Source organism: Caloenas nicobarica, chromosome 2, assembly GCF_036013445.1.
Source record: "Caloenas nicobarica isolate bCalNic1 chromosome 2, bCalNic1.hap1, whole genome shotgun sequence".
NCBI classification, from domain to species: Eukaryota; Metazoa; Chordata; class Aves; order Columbiformes; family Columbidae; genus Caloenas; species Caloenas nicobarica.
Genome location: NC_088246.1, coordinates 156,790,083 through 156,809,727, shown reverse-complemented (window position 1 = coordinate 156,809,727; position 19,645 = coordinate 156,790,083). Strand labels below are relative to the sequence as shown.

The following is a 19,645-nucleotide window of genomic DNA, read 5'->3' as shown; positions in this document are numbered from 1 at the left end:
TCAGCCATTTCCCAGCCCACCTCACTACCCGATCATCCAGAACACAGTTCCTCAGTTTAGCAGCGAGGATGCTGTGGGAGACTGTGTCAAATGCTTTACTGAAATCAAGACAGACCACATCCACTGCTCTGCCTTCATCTATCCACCTGGTTATGTCCTCATAAAAGGCTATGAGGTTGGTCAAGCACGACTTCTCCTTGGTGAAGCCATGTTGACTGCCCCTAATCACCCTCTTCTCCTTGATATGCCTTGAGATGGTGCCAAGGATGAGTTGTTCCACCACCTTTCCAGGGATGGAGGTGAGGCTGACTGGTCTATAGTTACCCAGGTCGATGGGAATAACACCTGCAGAGGATGGGAAGAGGGAGGGTACACGTTTCATTCTTATTCGGTGAAGAGTTTCAGCTCTTGATCTTACATTTGAACCCTTTGCAAATCAAGCTGAAGCACAGCTTTGCTAGTGTGACAGGTGGTGATGGTTATAGGTAGAAAAAAGTCTCTCAGAAGTGCCAGTTTTATTTGGAGGGTTATGAGGCACATGTAGCTATGGAAGCAAAATGAGGTGATCTCATTCACCCTCTTCACTCCTTGACACTTAAAGAGTCCTTTGGTGGCAGGCAGCAGTCCCTGCACCATGTTCTTGTTCAGGCTCAAAATGCTTCTGAATGACTTTTGTATTTGCTGCTCTCCAGGAGGTTTTATATTCTGAATTTACTAGCTAATTTAACTTTCCATGGGCTGAAAACATGTAACTATAGCTCTCTGTACATGAGTAAAAAATAGACCTCACCACAATAAAGAAACAGGAAAATGCCATGCCTTCTGCTCCCTGCTACTTCTGTAAAAACAGAAGTTTTGGTTCTCTCTTGGGCTAGACTTACACATGTGAAACTGATTGACTTGATCAGACCTACTTCTACCTTACACCTCTACAAAAGATAGGAAAGATTCAGTTCTCAGTACTGCCAAGCAGAAAAGACAAGCCTGTTTATTCTATCAGATGGCAGAATACACAATGCTTTCAAATAAGCTATCTTGAAAGCAGCACTTAAGCGGAGATGGCAAACTGCCTGGGACAGTGACCTGATGTTTTCAATAAGCGACGACTGTACTCAGGGCAAAATGATAGTCTGGTGCTGCAGGGAGAGAACAGGCTGCTGGTCCTCCTGGTGATTAAAAGGGCCTGCAAGCAACTCTGTGTGCCGCTGTCAGATCGCTAGACCAGCTTTTTCCAAACAAGCAGTATGACAGATTCATACATTTCTATTATAAGTACTGTCACCTTTTGAAAATTACCAGTTCTGTAGAAATATCTGTTCTTGTATTCTGGGCCCACTCTTCAATAGGATTCACATGTTATTCAGCATTTTTATCCCCAGCCCCACAGGGGTTTGGCCAATCATCTAAGCTTGGCTCTAACTTGAAAATTGATTTTACGTCTGTTTAGAATAAGAAATTCAAGAGCTTTCAAATGACGATTTCTCAGATTGTACCATCAGCCCAGTCATCTTTAAAACATCTATTTTTATGTCCTGTGGGTTGGGCACAAATCTAGCATTTCTTGCTACCCTCATTCCTCAACAGCTCCCATGGATTTCAACAGGGAACCAGTAAAGGTGAGGGTGAAAAGAACCTAGTCTGCTGTAGCTCATCTGGTGGTGTTGATGTGACTGGTTGCATTGTATTATTGTGTCACAGACAAATGGTCTAATTTCAGGGACATTGCCATTTCTGTCCTTAATTCCTCCTCCTTCGCTGCCACCTTCCTCTTGTGTTTTATTTCCCTCTTTGTCGCTCTCTTATTTCTAGCTTTTTAATTTGCTACCCTCCCAGTTACCCAAACACAGCTCCCTGAAAGCCTATGGAGGATATTCTTGCACCAATACAAACAACAGAATGCCTAATTTAACCTTGCAGGGCTTTGCGAACACCACATAAAAAACAGTCATTCATGACAATTAAAGGTACTTTAAAAAGAGACTATGCTCAGCTACCAAAAAAATTTGACTCGTCTCCTACTTACAGTGGTGGCAGGAACAAAGACGTTCAGATATAGGCAGTCTTCATTGACAGAATATGATGGGGCCTCTCCATCTCCTGGCTGCCAACAAGCTGCCCTAGAGAAACAAATTGGGAAAATAACAATAAAAAGGCTTGCACTCTTTCCCCACTGCTGCTATTTCCTTGTATTTTGATGCACTGAGTTTATAAAATCTTTAAATCTCTAGATATCTACCATATTTAAAACTATGCCTACCTATACCTTACTAACATATTCATGGATTTGTACACACATATACAAGAAAACATATTGCATTTTCATGTCTAGAATCCTCTGCTCAGCAAACCAGCCTCATTTTAAGAAGATTAGAACTTGAAAATAAACCTTCAAAAAACTCACGCTTTACAGAAACTGCACAAAATTAGCACCAGATGTGAGGGGAGCAGGACTGGGTGTCTCAGGCACAGTTTTTCCTCTGCTATTGCCTGTACACCTATGTGACCCACTCTTTTGCTGAAATGCCAGTTATTTATTTTAATTTCTAATAAATGTAGGCTACATTTATTTATATTTCATTTAATTCTTAATGATCTGTGAGAAAATATGGTAAGTTTAAAATTTTAACACATTTTAAAAATCTGTTTGCTCCAAGTATCATAGCAGACCATTAACAGTGCCCAGCAATGTTAAAAGTAACCTTTCAATAGGAATTCAGCCAGCCACGTACAGAAAATCATTTTCTGGCCATTGTCTGTATGAGATTCACATTATCGAGCTCTCTCCCTGACAAGAATCAAGTGGATGTCTTTTGCAGTTCAGATATAAGCTATTTTGAAGCCAGTTCCTTGTACTTCATAGCCATATTTATACCACATAACGAGTTACGGAAAAACATCTCAAGTTAGTAGGGAAGAAGCCAGAAGAGGCTATGGAAAAGAGTGTAATATCTCAGATAATTATTTCTAAATCATCATTTTTAATGCCTTCCGTAAAATTTTACATTGAAGGTGTGAAGAATTTAATAGAAAACTTTAAAAAAAAATAAGATCAGCTTTAATGTAATTCTACAAAATCTTTCCATACGGGAGGTTTCTAGGATGGTGATAGCACTTGATGGCTTTCACACAGACATAGAGAAACACATCATCTCCAACCAAAACTGCTCAAGCCCTTTTGGGCAGACAAAATACAAATTCCCAGGTAGGAACCCAGCCAGGACAACAGGTCTAGTGCTATTAATCATCCAACTTTCCACAGGGCAGAAGGAATCATCGCCCATGCTCATGGCAATTCTCTTTTTTTTCTTTTTTTTAGCAACTCATCAAGATCCTCAGCACCTCCAGCTCCCAGGATCTCCTCATGCCAGGACCCACTCTGGGGAAAGGCTGCCACCTGCTGAGGCAAGGCCACAGCTCCTCCAGCAGCTGGAGATTCCAACAGGGTTTTTTTTTTTTGGTTGGGCTTTTTTGGTTTGGTTGGGGTTTTTTGATGGTTTTATTTTGAGTCTTTTATCTGTTCCAGGCTGATAAATAAATACTTATCTTCTGTCAGTAATGTCACTGTGCTAACAGGAATTTCTTATATACAAATATTTTATGCCTCCCAAACAGAGTCATAAAAAAAATAGTTGTCAATACCTTTTATACAAACAGAGACTGAGGTCCCTCTGATTCTGCAAGTGCATCTCCACAGTGCTAAGCTCAAGGAATTACTTTTTTAACCATAAATGAATAATAGAAGATAGCATCCAAGTTCTTCACTGGCCTAAGGAAGCACATCCAACAGATAGGAGCAGATTAACTAAGGTCCCTAAACTGCTTTGAAAATCCCAGCCAGGCTTCTCATTGCAACATCACATCTTCAAAAGATACCACAGGGGCAGATGCGTCTCACCAAAGCCCTAGCAGACATCACGCTGCGGTTGCAGACATGAAGAGCTGATGGTGTGTGTGCCAACGTAACATTACGGTGCACCTGAGCAAACAAAAAACCATGTATCACCAGATCTCCGAAACATACTCGAGGCTGTGTGGCTGTTGTGGTTATGCTGTTAACACCTCCACAACTCAGGTGAAAACTTAAGGATGAGACCACCAAAGGCCAGATGCTCTTTCAACTCCTCAAGACAACCCTGCCTCTCTTTTCACTTGGTTCATCACAGGCTTCACTAGAAATATCTGGAGACATCCTGAATGATGAGACCACCAAAGGCCAGATGCTCTTTCAACTCCTCAAGACAACCCTGCCTCTCTTTTCACTTGGTTCATCACAGGCTTCACTAGAAACATCTGGAGACATCCTGAATGATGGAGGGACCAAACAGTTCCCACAGAGCTAATGGGTCTCTAAATCTATAGCCTCAGGGTGTATTTCCACCAAAGCACATGCTGATTCATGGCAGGCCTGCAGGGTACCATCCTCCCGGTTCTCTTGAAAAATCTATAATTTCCTTAACCATGTAAGATCTTGGCCAGGTCAGCCAGCTCAAGTAGTTCATCCCTAACCACATGAGGACCACTCCAGGTGCCAGGAATTGAACAGGCCTACACAGCTTGAAGGATCCCAGTAGATTTCAGGTCCACGTTAGCTACCTTAGAAGCTCTCAGGTCACTAAAACTCAGCTTTAATGCTCACTTCTGCAACTCCCTCTACAGAAAGTTCACGGAGTCCTTCCACCAGACTCTCTCTTTTTCACCGTTCTGCATCCTCAACCTGCCATTTCTTGTTTCTATTAATTTTGGGTTTTGTTTTTGGTTTCGATTGGGTTTGTTTGTTTGTTTGTTTGTTTTTTTCCCTTGCAGCTCCTTATGTCTGCCAGGAAACAGTCTGCTTTTTATTGATAGGAACATGACGAGGTGCCAGCTCTTGTGTACCAGTTTCCTCTGTACATGTGTAGCACGGGTTGCTCTTTCGTGTGCTCTGTAGTTTGGTTTCTGTTATGTGGACAGCAATTCACTGTGAGAAAGACCCTGTAAAAAACACTCCACTTTCATATCTTGTTTCTCATTGCTGCATTTATATTTGTTGTGGTGGGTTGATTTTTTGTGGGTTTTCTTGTTGTTTTTTGTTTGTTTGTTTTGTTGGGGTTTTGTTTGGGTTTTTTGTGTGTGGTTTTTGTTTTGGTGGTGGTGGTGGTGGTTTGCGGTTTTTCTCTTTCTTTGGTTGTTTTTTTGTTTTTGTTTGTTTGTTTATTTGTTTGTTTTTAAGAAATCCACTGTCTTTACAGGTTCCACAGCACAAATATATGAAGTAGTGTCACAGAATCACAGAATGGTTGGGGTTGGAAGGAACCTCTGGAGATCATCCAGTCCAACCCACCTGCTAAAGCAGGTTCACCAGAGCAGATCATACAGGAAGGTGTCCAGGTGGGTTTGAATGTCTCCAGAGAAGGTGACTCCACAACCTCCCTGGGCAGCCTGTTCCAGGGCTCTGGCACCTCAAAGTAAAGAAGTTTCTCCTCATATTCAGATGGAACCTTCTGTGCTTCAGTTTGTGCCCGTTGCTCCTCATCCTGTCATTGGGCACCACTGAGAAGAGTCTGGTCCCATCTTCTTGACACTCACCCTTGTGACCCAAACCCTCTTTTATTTAATTGAGAAATACACATTCACAATTTACCATTTTGCTTCCCCAGTGCAACAAAATTAACACTCATGCTGTAAAAGTAAATGAAACACAAACATGCCAACAAAGACTCTGTCCATAGAGTGCTTCCAACCTAAACTCACTGAAGGTGATGTCTGCACAGCCCTGGAGAGCCAAGACCAGCCAACGGGGAACATTAGACTCAGGGACTTAGGAGAAATTTAGTCCATCTGCTAATACAGTTCCTAGCGCTCATTTCCTCTCAAGGTTTTACCTAAAATGTTTACAATTTCTGTACTTCTGTCCAAGCCATTTAGCAAGTATTTGCCTTTTAATAGTATTTGGACAGAAAAGACTATCTGTGTCCTTCAGTTTGATGTCCTAGACACTACTAGGCAGGGAATTTCTATGATGCGCACAGCTTAAAATGCCTCTGATTAAATACTCTACAAATATACAGCTGAGCAGGAGAAAAATGTATTTGTATAAACATTATAAAAATCTGAATTAATCCTCAGAATGAAAATAGATTGATAGCAGACAGTCGGTGAGGGGTTATGTATAGATTCGAAGCAATGTACTGGAATTTGACCTTTTTCTTGAGGTGCGTGCATGCATTCACATGTAGACGGAGAAATTATTCTTTTTGCAAAACAAAGTCCCAAACTTGTATTAATATGTACCCTATAGGTTCTTTTGCAAGAAAGGACACGAATACCATGGTCATCACTCCAGTTACTTTCATACACCTGGACAGACAAGCGCTTCTGCAGCCGATCAAAGGGGTTTCTTACCGAGCTGTGGTAGCATTCCAGGTTTCCACCCAAGCAAACGGCTCTGGAGGACTGAAGCGCCTCTCGGCAAGGGGAGGTGCAGCGTACGGGATCCCCAGGAACTGGCTGATATTTCTCCACTCTGAGCCAATGCGGATCACCTGGGATTTGCCCATCAGATCTCCATGGGATGGGATGTACACAGATGGGGTTAAATCTGACTCAGAAATGGGCAGGAATAAATCTATCAGGGAGGGAACAGAGGAAAAATAATTTGCTTTTTCAAGTTAGTACCATTTCAGAAATTAATATTAATCCAATTTCCCATAATTTCGAACTGTTAAGTGTCTAATTCACTTCTTCAAATGAAACACATAAAATATTTCATGCTGTGGTAGATGTTAGCTGCTGGAAAGGAACATTTAACTTTCTAAACCTTTATTCAAGCATTTCTTCCAGACAAGACATCACATTAAAATATAAATCTAAGCATTTCTACAAAAAGGGAGAGAGATTTTCAGACTTGCCCTTCTCCCCTGACTCTAAAAAGCACAATGTTAAAGATTTAAGCATTTACAGCAAGTAAGAGAGAGGAAAGATAACCACAGAGCTCATTGGTTTGGGGTCTCACCAGGAAAGACTTGCACTTCAGTCCCCTTTTCCAGTGACTGTTTCACCCCGCAAAATACAAGAGTTTCAATAGAAGACAATGAGCACAACTCATGTCCAAATTCCCTACAGCCCCATGTGGGATTGTTGTTCTTGAAGTGGGAACCACCAGTGCAAGTGCTCACTTTAAGTTGCAGACTTTAGGGTACAGCTTTCATCACCATCTCTTGCCTTACGTTCTAATGTGAATACTGCCATTTTATTCCACAGAACTTACACCAGTATCTACACATTTGACATCAAATGTAATTGTTATCTGAATTTATTTTTTACTTGCAGAAAACTACAAAATACTAGGGCATTATAGTTTGACGCCATTTTTTTTTATTTTCTATATAAGGATTATCTGAATCATTAGCTATCTATCCAAATATGAGGTTTTTCAATAATGCCTTATGTTAAAACAGAGCTAAGTGATAGCTGGTACTATTTCTCTCCTAAAACAATTTATTTTATAGGTAGGAACCAAATACTAAGTCAAGTGATTAAATCAAAACTGTACATAAATTTACAAACACATAAGCCTAGCTTTCATGTCTCAATCTGTGATTTTTCTTCATTTGATAATGATAAACCCCTTATTCTCTCATCAAGTCTGAACTTAGAAGCTTCTAATTGATTGTCAGTTCTTCACAGAAACGTCAGTGAGCAGACAAGGAAATATTTCTTCCCTCCCCTGCTTATTGTTACTTTTTTTCTAATCACTTCTAGTAAAAGAAAGAATCAGTATTACACCGAAAGAAAGCAGTATCTTTTAAAAATCAAGGAAAAAGACAACAAAAACTTAGAGTTCAAAATGAGTACATAGCCAAACTATAGAATTTTTACATCTCTACACAACTTCTATTCGTCTATTTATAATTTTTGCTTCATTAAATATATTATTTCTTCTTGGTTTGGGGCATTTTTGTTTGTTTTCTTTCTCCAGAGATGGTCCTTAAGACTTTCAATTGACAGCGAGTTTTCAACATGCTTCGTGTTATCCTCAGAAGTTAGAAGGAAGAACACACAGAAACAACTACTGCAGACGAAGAAGGAGCTGGACTTTTCTTGATGATCTTTTTTGTTCATTTTTACCATTCTGCACTTTCCAAAACCTCTTTTACAGACCCAGCTTCCTTTACTATGCCTGCTTCAATACTAGATGATAACACTATGATTCTGTGCGCTTTTATGCACACTTGTGGATGTTTTCCCATCCCACTTGGCTGTAACTCCACTGAAACAGCAATGGATGACTAAGAGACATCCATACTGCTTTATGCCTACTGAGGATTTCCTCACACACATTGATGAGAATTGTGCATGGCCCACCACGGTTGAGTTCCTGCCTTAACCTGCTCATACCTTGTCTCCTATAGACATAGGTAGCTGGCTCTTTGAGTAAAACCCAGCAGCTGTGCCCTTGCAGGCCATGTGTGCACATCTGCGTATCAGGGTAGAAAAGACATCTTATTGCTGAAGGTTGGATTTCCAGTGTAACCACTGTACACGACTGGCTCTTTGAACAAGCTGTAAGGTGAAACATAAAGAAAAAGAGCAGGTAAAAATGTATTCTCAAAGCATTTTGTATGACATTGTTATAAGATGTTTAAAAGAAAGGTTTTACAACAGGTCAAGCAGCACGAATTCTCCTCCAAAGCAGAATGAAGGGACATAAATGTGCCCAGATTCCCAGATTATTCTCCAAAATAGCCAAAGAACAAAAGGTTATATTGGCTTTAAAATGGAGTAGTACAGCAAGAGAACCAGTATCACAGCTCTTAGGAGAAGAATAGCATCTTCTAATAAAGTACTGAGAACTTCAGCTGAATTCCAAGTCTCCAGGGAGCCCTAGGGGAAGGTTTCAGAATAAGAAAAGTGATCCTCTCACTGGTCCCAGTTTGTACTCGGAGACGGATTTCCAACATTTTTCCTCTAGAAAGCCTCCTTCAAAAAGTTATGGGAAAAGGGAAAAAATTTACACTGCTCACCTTCATAGGGTGAGGACCAGCTACCGCAGAAAATGGGACCATTCCAAAGTCCATCTTCTGCAGTAGGTGGGAGCAATCATTTGACTGCTCTGTGGCATTTAAGAGTTTTCCAGTCACGTGAATTTAAACGGCTCCTTGCCGTCTAGTCAGGCTGTTGATTAAAGCAGTCCCTTTGTTTTTACTACAGTCCAACCCCTGCTTCATCCTAGCTCTCAATTAACCTGCCTTCATGCACCATAACTACAGGTTACTTTAGATAATGGTAGGCGGCTCTACCATCTGTCTCACTTAACTGTTCTTTAGAAAACAATGACATTGTCCCTTTAATTATTCATTACAATATTCTCCAAGCTGTACAATGCCTGGAGAAGCAAGAGTTCTCTGCACCCAAGAGATGTCAAAACTACTTAACCACTTTATGACACTTTATGTTCATTGTATCTTTCATTAAATAAATTATTTCAGGTCCCTTCTCTCAAAATCACAGACACTAGGGTAGCCTTTAAAAATAAGTAAAATCAATGTATCTATCTAAGAAAGGGGAGGCAGAGAGGGAGGGGAGAAGCTGTTCTTGGTGTTTCAGTCTCACGAGATAATATTTTCTGTAAAGTGATGAATAACTATTTCTTACCGGATAAACAAAAGTCTCTGGCAGTGGAAAAGTCATTGGATATATCTCTACTAACTTGCACAACTTCGAAGTTTGAGATGGATGAATCCAGGAGAACAGAGGACACATTTAAGGGCTGCCATTTATCCAAATACTCTGTAAAATGAACCATACAACAATAATATAACTAGATAATTCAGAAAAAAAACCCCACAAACTTCAGAGGAAAACAATACAGAGGTAAAAGCACTGGAGAGTTCCTCAATGAAAGACTTTCATCTTCCTTTGCATCAACAGGGAATAAATTAAATATAATATTCAAAGTTTTCTGATTGACTAGAGGGTCCAGTCTCATCTTCACAGGTCATCTACAACTAGGTTTAGAAAGGTATTCATTTAATAAAGAGATAAATTAGGAGCAACTCCATCCAGGTTTGCATGTAAATTCAGCTGATTTAAATAAAAGGTTTCCAAACAGGCCTAATTACATTAAAGGACATGGGTCGTGATGCTTGCGCATGAGTTCCTGAGCAGGTACGGCCACTAACTCCTGGGAAAGCAAGTGGGCATCCTCCATGTGACTAAGCACTCCCGGAACCTCCAGCAAATATTCACATCTATATCTCAAACAGGAGCCGGATTCCTAATGTAGACTTCACCTCAGTCACCTGCAAGGTAGATGTCTACATCTGAGTTAATCACACTAGACTCCTTGTACTATCAGGAGGAACAGACACTTTTATTATACAATATCTCCATCCTGCTTTCGATGTCTGCTTTAGGATGAGACAAATCACCCCCAGGAATCCACTGATTATGAACTAGGTGCTCATGTTGTCTGTATAGGGAACCTCATGTGAGTAGCTAAAATGGAGATGTCTACGTTGCTTGTATACATCTACATTCAGAGAGCAAGTCCCCACTTTGCAAACTAAGTGAAAATGAGACAACAGTTTTCACAAATGTTATATTTCATCTTCACTTCCCTTACAAGCAATCAACCAAACTCCCACAAAAGCACATGCAACTTTCACACATCTACAGACTTTTTTAAGGTCACAAGGATTATTTTTATAATTCTGATTTCCTAGACAAAATTACATTAGATTCTATGAACTGTTCTAAAGTCATTTAACAACTACATAATTAAGATTTAATTCTATTTCATAAGCATATATATACATACTCACAAATATGTATATATGCAAATATACACATGTATAAACATAAATACAAACACATACATTTACATGTACTCTGGACTGAGTCCAGAGGAGGCCACAAAGATGATCAGAGGGCTGGAGCATCTGTCCTATAAGGACAGGCTGAGGGAGTTGGGGTTGTTCAGCCTGGAGAGTAGAAGGTTCTGGGGAGACATTCCAGTACCTACAGGGGACCAACAAGAAAGCTGGAGCTGGGACTTTTTACAAGGGCATGTAGTGATATGGGTAAACCGAGAAAGAATAGATTTAGATTAGATATAAGGAAGAAATTCTTCACCATGAGGGTGGTGAGGCACTGGAACAGGCTGCCCAGAGAAGCTGTGGATGCCCCATCCCTGGAAGTGTTCAAGATCAGGTTGGATGGGGTTTTGAGCAACCTGGTCTAATGGAAAGTGTCCCTGCCCATGGCAGGGGGTTGGAACTAGATGATCTTCAAGGTCCCTTCCAACCCAAACCATTCTATGATTCTATACATGTACACATGCATATACATGTCTGAGCATATATATACATATACATACTGACTCTAGTATTCACCAAAAATTATTCTCTGTCTCACAGTGGATTTAAAAAAAAATACCACAAACATTCATTTTGCATACACAAACAGATAAAAATATCTGCAGTGTCTCAATTTTGCACACAGAAGTCAAAAAAGAAGGCTTGGGAAAGAATGGGCCTTTAATTATTCTAGTTCCTTTCAACAGTTCAATATGTTTTAAAAGCAAAAGGGCCCTGCTGTGGCCACCGAGTCCTAAACAGGAGGTTGGTGTTACTCTTTCCATGTAATTGTAGGGTGAGTACAGAATGGAGTTAGCTGTTGCCTTGCAATTCCTGGTGAGCAGATTTTGACCTGTTGTTTCAGTTCATTTACCATGCAGATGCACCACACAGGTGCAAAAGTTGTGACCGTTCATTTCATTAAAGATTTCTTTTAGTCTTCCGATAAAGGGCTGACTTGCAAAGATGGCCAGAGTTTGTTTCCTTCCTTCCTTCCCTCACAGAAAGACAGCTGTGACCATACCACTCAACATCAAATCTGAAGCAAGGGTCTGGGGTTCATACGGTCAGGGCTGCAGCATGGAAACCCTGGTGTTGACATACTTGTCCAGCTGATGAGAACCAAGACCCAAAACAGGCCACAGACCAGGCTGGTTGTAATAATTTCAAAATTATTTTATTCCAATGAGTTAATGACAATGAAGAGGAATGGCCACAACTCAGGCCTCTATGGTGATGTTTAAGGTCTTTGCTTTTGCAAATTAAACCCTTCCCAAGCAACCATAAGCCTCAAGCATGGGTTATCTCCCAGAGGACAAGCTGAAAAAGTGATGTGCTACCACTATTGCCAAAGCTGTTACCTCGGTGCTACTCTTTTGCACTTCTCCTTGTGAAAGAAAACACTGGACAAATTCATGAAGTGATGAACCAACCCTACCATACTTCATATACCTTCCCAAACAGTGCAGGTGAGAGTGAGGCAAGAGAGCAGCACTGGGTCCCATGAGTCCTTTCCAATCACTTCAAAATCATTCTATTCCTATTATATTTGAGGGCAACTTTTCCAAGAGATAGAGGCTGGAAGTCTCCAACTAAGCAGAAACGAAGGATATCTTGATATTGCACTGTTCTATGTTAAAGACCACAAGCCTACTTGACATCACAGAGTAGCAAAGTAGGCATCAATACTATCTTCAGAGGGAGTCTGAACTAGTAAGGGAGCAATGACCGTGAAATCACAGCTTAACTTGTGCAACAGACCTACTGCCCTTAATATTTTCCTTACCCTTAAGCACTGACTGTTCAATTGTTTTATAGGAACACAGCCCTGTGGAAAGTACTACATTTCATATTGTCAATGTTGTCTCTATTTTAAAACCACCTAGTATAACCAGTTGCATGACCCATATTAGAAAATTTCAACCTCTACATGTAGGGCGGCATTCATTTACAAAGATACTTAAAAATCAACTCTGTAAATTATGAGGAATTAACCACTACATCCTCTCCAGAGACTATCTGCCCGCACTACTAGGTTCCCTAGGTTTTACTTCTTCAGATTATATCTTGCCAGTTTGTGTTTTCAATTACTTCTTAATTTTTTTTTTTCTGAAAACATTAACAAGAATTTTTTTTTTTTTTAAATGAATACGTTTCTACAGAAGAGCAATGTTGCCACCTTGTACTGTGTACAGTACTAGTTACTGAGGTCCTACTGCTGGAACAAGTAATCTCCCCAGGTTCAGACACAAAGCTTCAAATTACCAGTTGTGGTTCTTTCAAAAATGAGCCTTGTCTGGATTCCAATGTAAATCAACAATTCTGGGTGCATCGGTGGTTTTGGAAGATATTTCACTGGACTGAGTCTCTTCCCATAGCTTCCCTGATCCACTGAGCAACCTTGGGCAAGTGTCATAACCCTCACCTGCGTCTGTTTGCCCACAGGTCAAACATTCAGAAGCATTCTTGCTAAGGTAAATTCTACTCTCTCAGGAAAGAAATTCAAAATAATTCCACAAAAGCAAAATAAATTCCTTGGGTTTACACCTCTGATACTTGAATTTGGCCTCCTGTACCTATTTCCCTGAGGTTTACAAGCTTATTGCTACTAAAATCTTTTGAAGTTGCTGAAATTAAGCTTGTGAGCGCACATGGCCATTACTAGGTACATGTAATGCATTGTACATTTGATCACAAGTTACCCTTCCTACTTCTATAGTAAAATATTTTTATTTATCTCATTATGTGAGATAGAGTCAAGTTAATAACATTCATTTTAACTACATATAAGACACAATTGCCACGTTGCAGCCCATGCTAGGCACAGAAGAGTGGCCACTTATAATGCAAACATCCACATTCATACCTAAATCACATTTTATTTTGCTTGTTCTTTGCCCCAAATCTCACAGAAGTGACACTTGCAACCTCCCACCACCCACATGGGTTTGTTTTTTGGGTTAGTTTGGGGTTCGTGGGGGGTTTTTTTTTTTCACTCTCCGTCCTGGATTAAGCATTCATAAACTCAGATCAGATTTACATACTGAGACTTCCACTATTTTTCCTTTCCAACCTTCTGCCCAGCTGACCCCAGATGCAGATAAGTGCAGAAATACTAATGCCTATTTTACTGACAGAGCAAAGCCCTGTAACCCAGAGCCGTCCATGGCAGCACTGCGGACATTGCCAGCTAGCAACTGGCTGAAAAAGAAATTTTGGCTATTAGTTGTTTCCTTCTTCTCTTCTCCTGGCAGCAAATCCAGCAATGCCCACAGCCATACACACCAGCAGAACTTTCCCTGGCTGATCTAAACTCGCCTCGTCTAGAAACTGTTCTCATAACGCACACAGCTATAAACTGGCACCGCTTTACTGAAAACGCATAGTGCACCTGGTGGGCTGAAGACTTTTCTGGTTTATATATAGGTTAAGCTCTGACTTTCCAAACCACATTTTGGCAAATGCTTTGATTGGATAATTACAGCACTCTGAAGCCAGCCAGCCCTGTAACTTTTATTGCAAAATTATAGATGTTCCATACAGAGAGCTTTTCTCTTCCAGATGTTCTTGTTTGGTAGGCAAGGTTTAAGACTGGATTTGCAAAAGGACTCACACTGGCCTTACTCTGTTCCCACTCAAGTCACAGGATCACAAGACTGGAATAGATTTCCTGGGGGCATGGAGTTCAGCCTCCCACTTTCACAGGCAATGACATCGTAAAATCCTTTCCATAAAGTCAACAAAAGTTTCATCACTGACCTCAGTGGAAGAAAACAGGGCTCGGTTCTGAGTTTGCTGGAAAATTTGACATTTGATATAAGGAAACAGAGATAAAGAAGTGCAATAAAATAAGTTAAATTTAGAATAAAACTTGTGAGGTTGAGGATGTACATAAATCAGATGAGGTTAATGTGAGGTTAAGGAGGAACATAAAACAGATCTATGGGTTCAGTATGCCTAATTTATGTTTGAAACACGAATTCTGATCTTAATTCTGAAATTTGTGAGCCATATTTAATAGTGCTGGCTCAAGCCAAAAACACGCTTCGAGATTGAACTCAGTGCTTTATATTTCTAACATTCAGAGATTTTTTTCCAATGAAGACTGATAACCTGTTTGTATAATAGCAATCTCCAAAACCAGCAAATCACCAACTCAGAGTGGACCTGTAGAAAATATACTCTTTTTAAAATAGAGTTGCTTCTCATTTTTGTCCATCTACTGAGATTTGAATAATTCAAAATGAGTCATTTTCTTACAATTGCTGCATAATAACTATAATCACACCTCAGACAAACATATTCCAAACTAACAAATGTGTTATTTATGGCCTTTAGCATTAAGCAATCTTGCTATGTTCATATTAAATGAAAGCTTTCTGCCTCCTTCAGTAGTGCCAATTATAGTAAATGGTATAGTAATAGGATAATAAAAATGTACCAGATATTTATCCAGGTTTAAAATAAGCTGTTTTCAAAAGGCTAAAATCTTCGTGTTTACGAACAGAATAAAAATAAAACTTAAGACCAAAGATAGAGTAATTCTACACCAGAGGTCCAATATGCTATATAGGGGCATGCTAAATCAGTTCCCAAGGATGGATAAAAAAGGCTGCCTTTGTTTCACACCAAAGATCTCTCTGACTTGTACTCAGCATTGTGGGGAAAAGAGGAAGACAAATGATACTATTAATCACTGACGTCAGCTACATCAGCACCTGTACGACCACCAGCATCTCTGTTGAGAATGGAAATACCCCATGTGCTGAGATAGCCCGATGGGGAATTTATTCCCAAGTCAGAAAACCCCGTAAGCCACTGCTCAGTCCTGCATCAAGGAAAGGACTATAAATCATTAGGGGATCATGGGAGGCAGAAATAGGTGCTTAACAGTGCTTAACAGATCATTACATCCATATGTCTCGGTGGTTTCTCAATGAACTACTTGATTTGAATGGAGTGAGAATGGAGCCCATATGATCCATATACAATCTCTAGTTCCATGCAGAGATCAACATTCAAGGGCCATTGCCTATTAGCAGTTGCCAAATCTAAGATAGATAGCCCTATCCTATTTAAAACTGAGGAACCTGAAGACATAAATGATCATTAAAGTTTGGATAATGACTGTATACAAGTCATAAATCTCATAAAAGAAGTTCAAAAGCAGGAGTTATTCATTAGTGTCACTCCTCCCTTCCACATGCATGGGAATATCTTCAGGCTCTCCAGTTCGCTTTCAGCACAAGTATTCCTTCCAAAAAGCCAGATAACATGTTTCATAGTTTGTTTTGCTTCTTTCAGTCTTAATTGGAAAGACATAAAAACTTCCACAGCTCACATCCCTGTGCATAAATCATTTGAATAACAGCATTATACAAACATAAAATATCAATACATAATTTCTCATAAAAAACTTTTCTTATCTGCCTGTATCTTACAGCTGGCTGCAGAAAGTTCCATCTCAAAACTAATTATGAGATCTGACAATTTTCTCTTTTACATAACATTCCTCCCTATTCATAGAATTCTGCAGAGTAGTTATTTAAATGCTAACATAAGTAAACTGAGACTGCAGCATGACATATTAGCATTTTCAGCACAGGCAGTCTTAAAATAACAGCTGTCCTCCCATTGTTGAAGGTCACAGATCTTACCTAAAACTCCCTACAGATGGTTCCATACGCAGTGTCATCACAGCATGTTGACTTCTTCAGGGGAAAAAATGTTCCGAACGTAACAAGTCAGACTTGCCCAGTGTGTTCAGGCTATCTAGTTTTCAAGTATTGTTTCTCAGATATGAGAAAATGAGGCAGTCAAATGCATTAACTTGAAATATAGGCCCTAATTGTGCTTCAGGAAACTCAGACTCTAGATTGGACATAGCTTTAACTTCACTATTTCACAGAGCCTTCTGGCAAAGTATTCAAACTTAAGCCTCTTTCTGATCTTTTGATGGAAAGTTTTATATACGTATTTTTACACATACATTCTTACATGCACACACACACATGTACATACACATATGACAGTACCCTTTAAATGGTGACATTTTCTCACACTTACCATCTGGTTACCACACAGGAGTCACAGTATTTTTTTTCCCCATGTACAAGCAATGCCACAACATAGCAAATTCAGTCACTGCAAGCTTTTCTATGATGCCCAACTCTAAAAATATTAATCTTCTATAGCATATACTAATATATATAATCATAAAGAGCTTGGAAACAATGTTTTTGAATTTTTTCAAAAACTTCCGACAACATGACACAGATAGCAATCCGACCTAAATAACCAGGCTAGTACTTGTACTATCAAAATGAGGCAGAATATAAGAAGGACAGGTGGTGCCCAGTTGCATTTTGAATGTGTTGCCACACTAGTGTCAGAGACCCAAAAAATATAGGACAGTAGTTCTGATTTGACTTCCAGCCTAGTTGTGATCTTTGTAATTCACCAAATTCTCCTGACTGCTGTCCTCAGGACAACCATTCTAATCCAGAATCCTGCCTCTTTATGCTCACTTGGGTGGTCAACCAGACCTTTTCAAACCAGAGACATCCCCAGTTGCTCTGCATTTGGAAAGATGAACTGGAAATGGGTCTGACAGATCACGATTTTTACTAAGAGTACCACGAGCACCTCAGTTGCTGTGCCTACATTCTGGGCAACCTTTAGAGTAGAAAGCAAGTGCCAGATAGAAAAGTCTCATTTCCTTAAGTGTTGCTTAGGTCACTATTTTCCCAGTTTCAAGAAAGTAAGAAAAACATAAAAGGAAAATGACAAAATTACTACTAAGCTTCACACTGGGAGGAAGAAAGCTTTAGTAAAGCAGTTTTCTGGATTTCATGGGAAAACAGTTTGCAAAGGAGTTGACTTGCCCAACCTACACGTTACCACACTAGCTTCTCAAAGCATTTAACACAAAAATTATTTACGTTCACCTATAAAGACAGGAGTTGTCCCTCTATTACATTAAGTCAATCATTTAAAAAGCACAAATCCTACTAATAAATACAAATAGTCTGAGCATGATCATGACTGGTCGTCATAGATATGATGATAAGACTGTTAATAGTAAATTCAGAACTCGATATTGAAAATTCTTTGCAAATATTAACCATCTCTTGCAAGGCCAGTTGCATATAGTTTAAGGACAGACACGTATTAAAAAATTTGTTCAGATTAAACAGAAAATCAAGGGCAGAGATGGATGAGACTTGCCAATTTCAGTCTAACTTCAGGGTTAAATTGAATTATCTAATGACCTGTCAACCTGCTTCCTTTCCGTTAGACACAGCATTTAGCAAATACACTGTGTATTTCTGGAAAGGATACATCAAGGAAGCCTGTAGCTGTTGACAATTTGCATATATTTTTAGGGGGCAACAGACACAAAGGCCTGAAAGACAACAGTTAAGTTTCATTTATTAAGAGGATCCACCCACTTTTAAAATAAAGCATGTGAATACCATAAGATTCATTACAGCAAGACTGAAAGAAATTTTCTTCACAACAGAAAAGAGATGGTGTCATAGCACGTTACAGCATGTCTTCAAAAGTGGGGCCCAACACACCTCAAATATTACATTTCTTGCAATCCAGTTCTGAATAATCTTCCAGATAATATTCCCATTCTTGCAGGAAGCCAAAAACAAGAAGTAAAGGCAGTACAGTTTATCATTCTGATGTACCACCAATTATAAAGCAGTATAAATGTGCATTAATTTCTGGAGGAATTGCCCCTATCATCATCTTGTTTTTTGGGGAAAAATAGATTTGCTAAATTTGACTTTGCATCTCTATTGCAACTGTTTGTGTCTATTTGAAAACTCATTGTCACTCCTTGAATCCAGTATTACTGACAGAAACTGCTGGTGATTTGTCTAATCTGACATCCCTTGCCATCCTGGCGAGAACCAGATGCGACAAGAAAGGCACTAAAAACCCCACAACAGTGGACAATAACACATTAAACAGCTTAGCGGTGGTGACTACCCTTGCCAGAGCTTTTCTTCGTTGGTCACTGCACTAAAATATGAAGTTATATCCATCAAAAGTGATGTGACATCCACACTTACAAATGATAAATTGCCAAATATTTTGCCTCAGTGACCTCTTGTGGCAGTGAGATTTTAGAGATATTAAGCCAGCATTGTGGATAACAACAATCCTTCCATTTAACTGATATATGATTAATAAAAATGAGTAAACACCTAAACGAGTAAACTCGTGAGGAACACAAGCATTTCATTATAGTGTGATCTTTTAGTAATACATACAAAATAGAGGATGTTTCCTTTTTTTTTTTTTTTTTGGCTGAATACATGAACACACTTACCACTTTCTGGCCCAAGAGGTAAACTAACAGGTGGACACAGGTTAGGTATGGTGTTCTTCAAGTCAGCTAAAAGCAGGAAAAAAAAAAGAAAAAAATGAAGGTTTAAAGTGCAATCAACACCTCAATATTTCTAGCATTACTTCTGGGATCTGAACATTGCATCTTCTCACCACAAACACCAAGAGTAAGGATGTGAGGCTGCTTTGCTATCTAACCCTTTTGAGCTCACACATGAAACAAGAATTCCCTGAGTTTCCCTATTTATAAACATTCCTACACTTTTCAAAATGCGGTTATTTATGAACAACTCATTTCAGCAGTTCTGTGGTTTTTTCCATGCACTTTTCTGTGTTTGGTTTTGTGCATCTCAAGAAACATGAGATTTTCTCTGCTTCCTCATTAGCAAATTGGAATTTACCAAAACAGGAATTAGGAACGAGTCAGTTTCTAAAAGTAACCTTTCCAA

General features: G+C 39.5%; 1 protein-coding gene across 1 annotated transcript in view; it reads right to left on the bottom strand.

Annotated features, from left to right (window-relative positions):
- The window catches only part of TG (thyroglobulin), a 159,400-nt gene that overhangs the window by 75,484 nt on the left and 64,271 nt on the right, over nt 1-19,645 (bottom strand). Inside the window, exons 35-39 of the mRNA XM_065629003.1 lie at nt 19,180-19,245; nt 9,634-9,768; nt 8,377-8,541; nt 6,382-6,604; nt 2,024-2,117 (exon numbers count right to left, since the gene is read on the bottom strand). Of these exons, the coding sequence (XP_065485075.1) occupies nt 2,024-2,117; nt 6,382-6,604; nt 8,377-8,541; nt 9,634-9,768; nt 19,180-19,245 (683 nt within the window). The remainder of the gene's footprint in view (nt 1-2,023; nt 2,118-6,381; nt 6,605-8,376; nt 8,542-9,633; nt 9,769-19,179; nt 19,246-19,645) is intronic.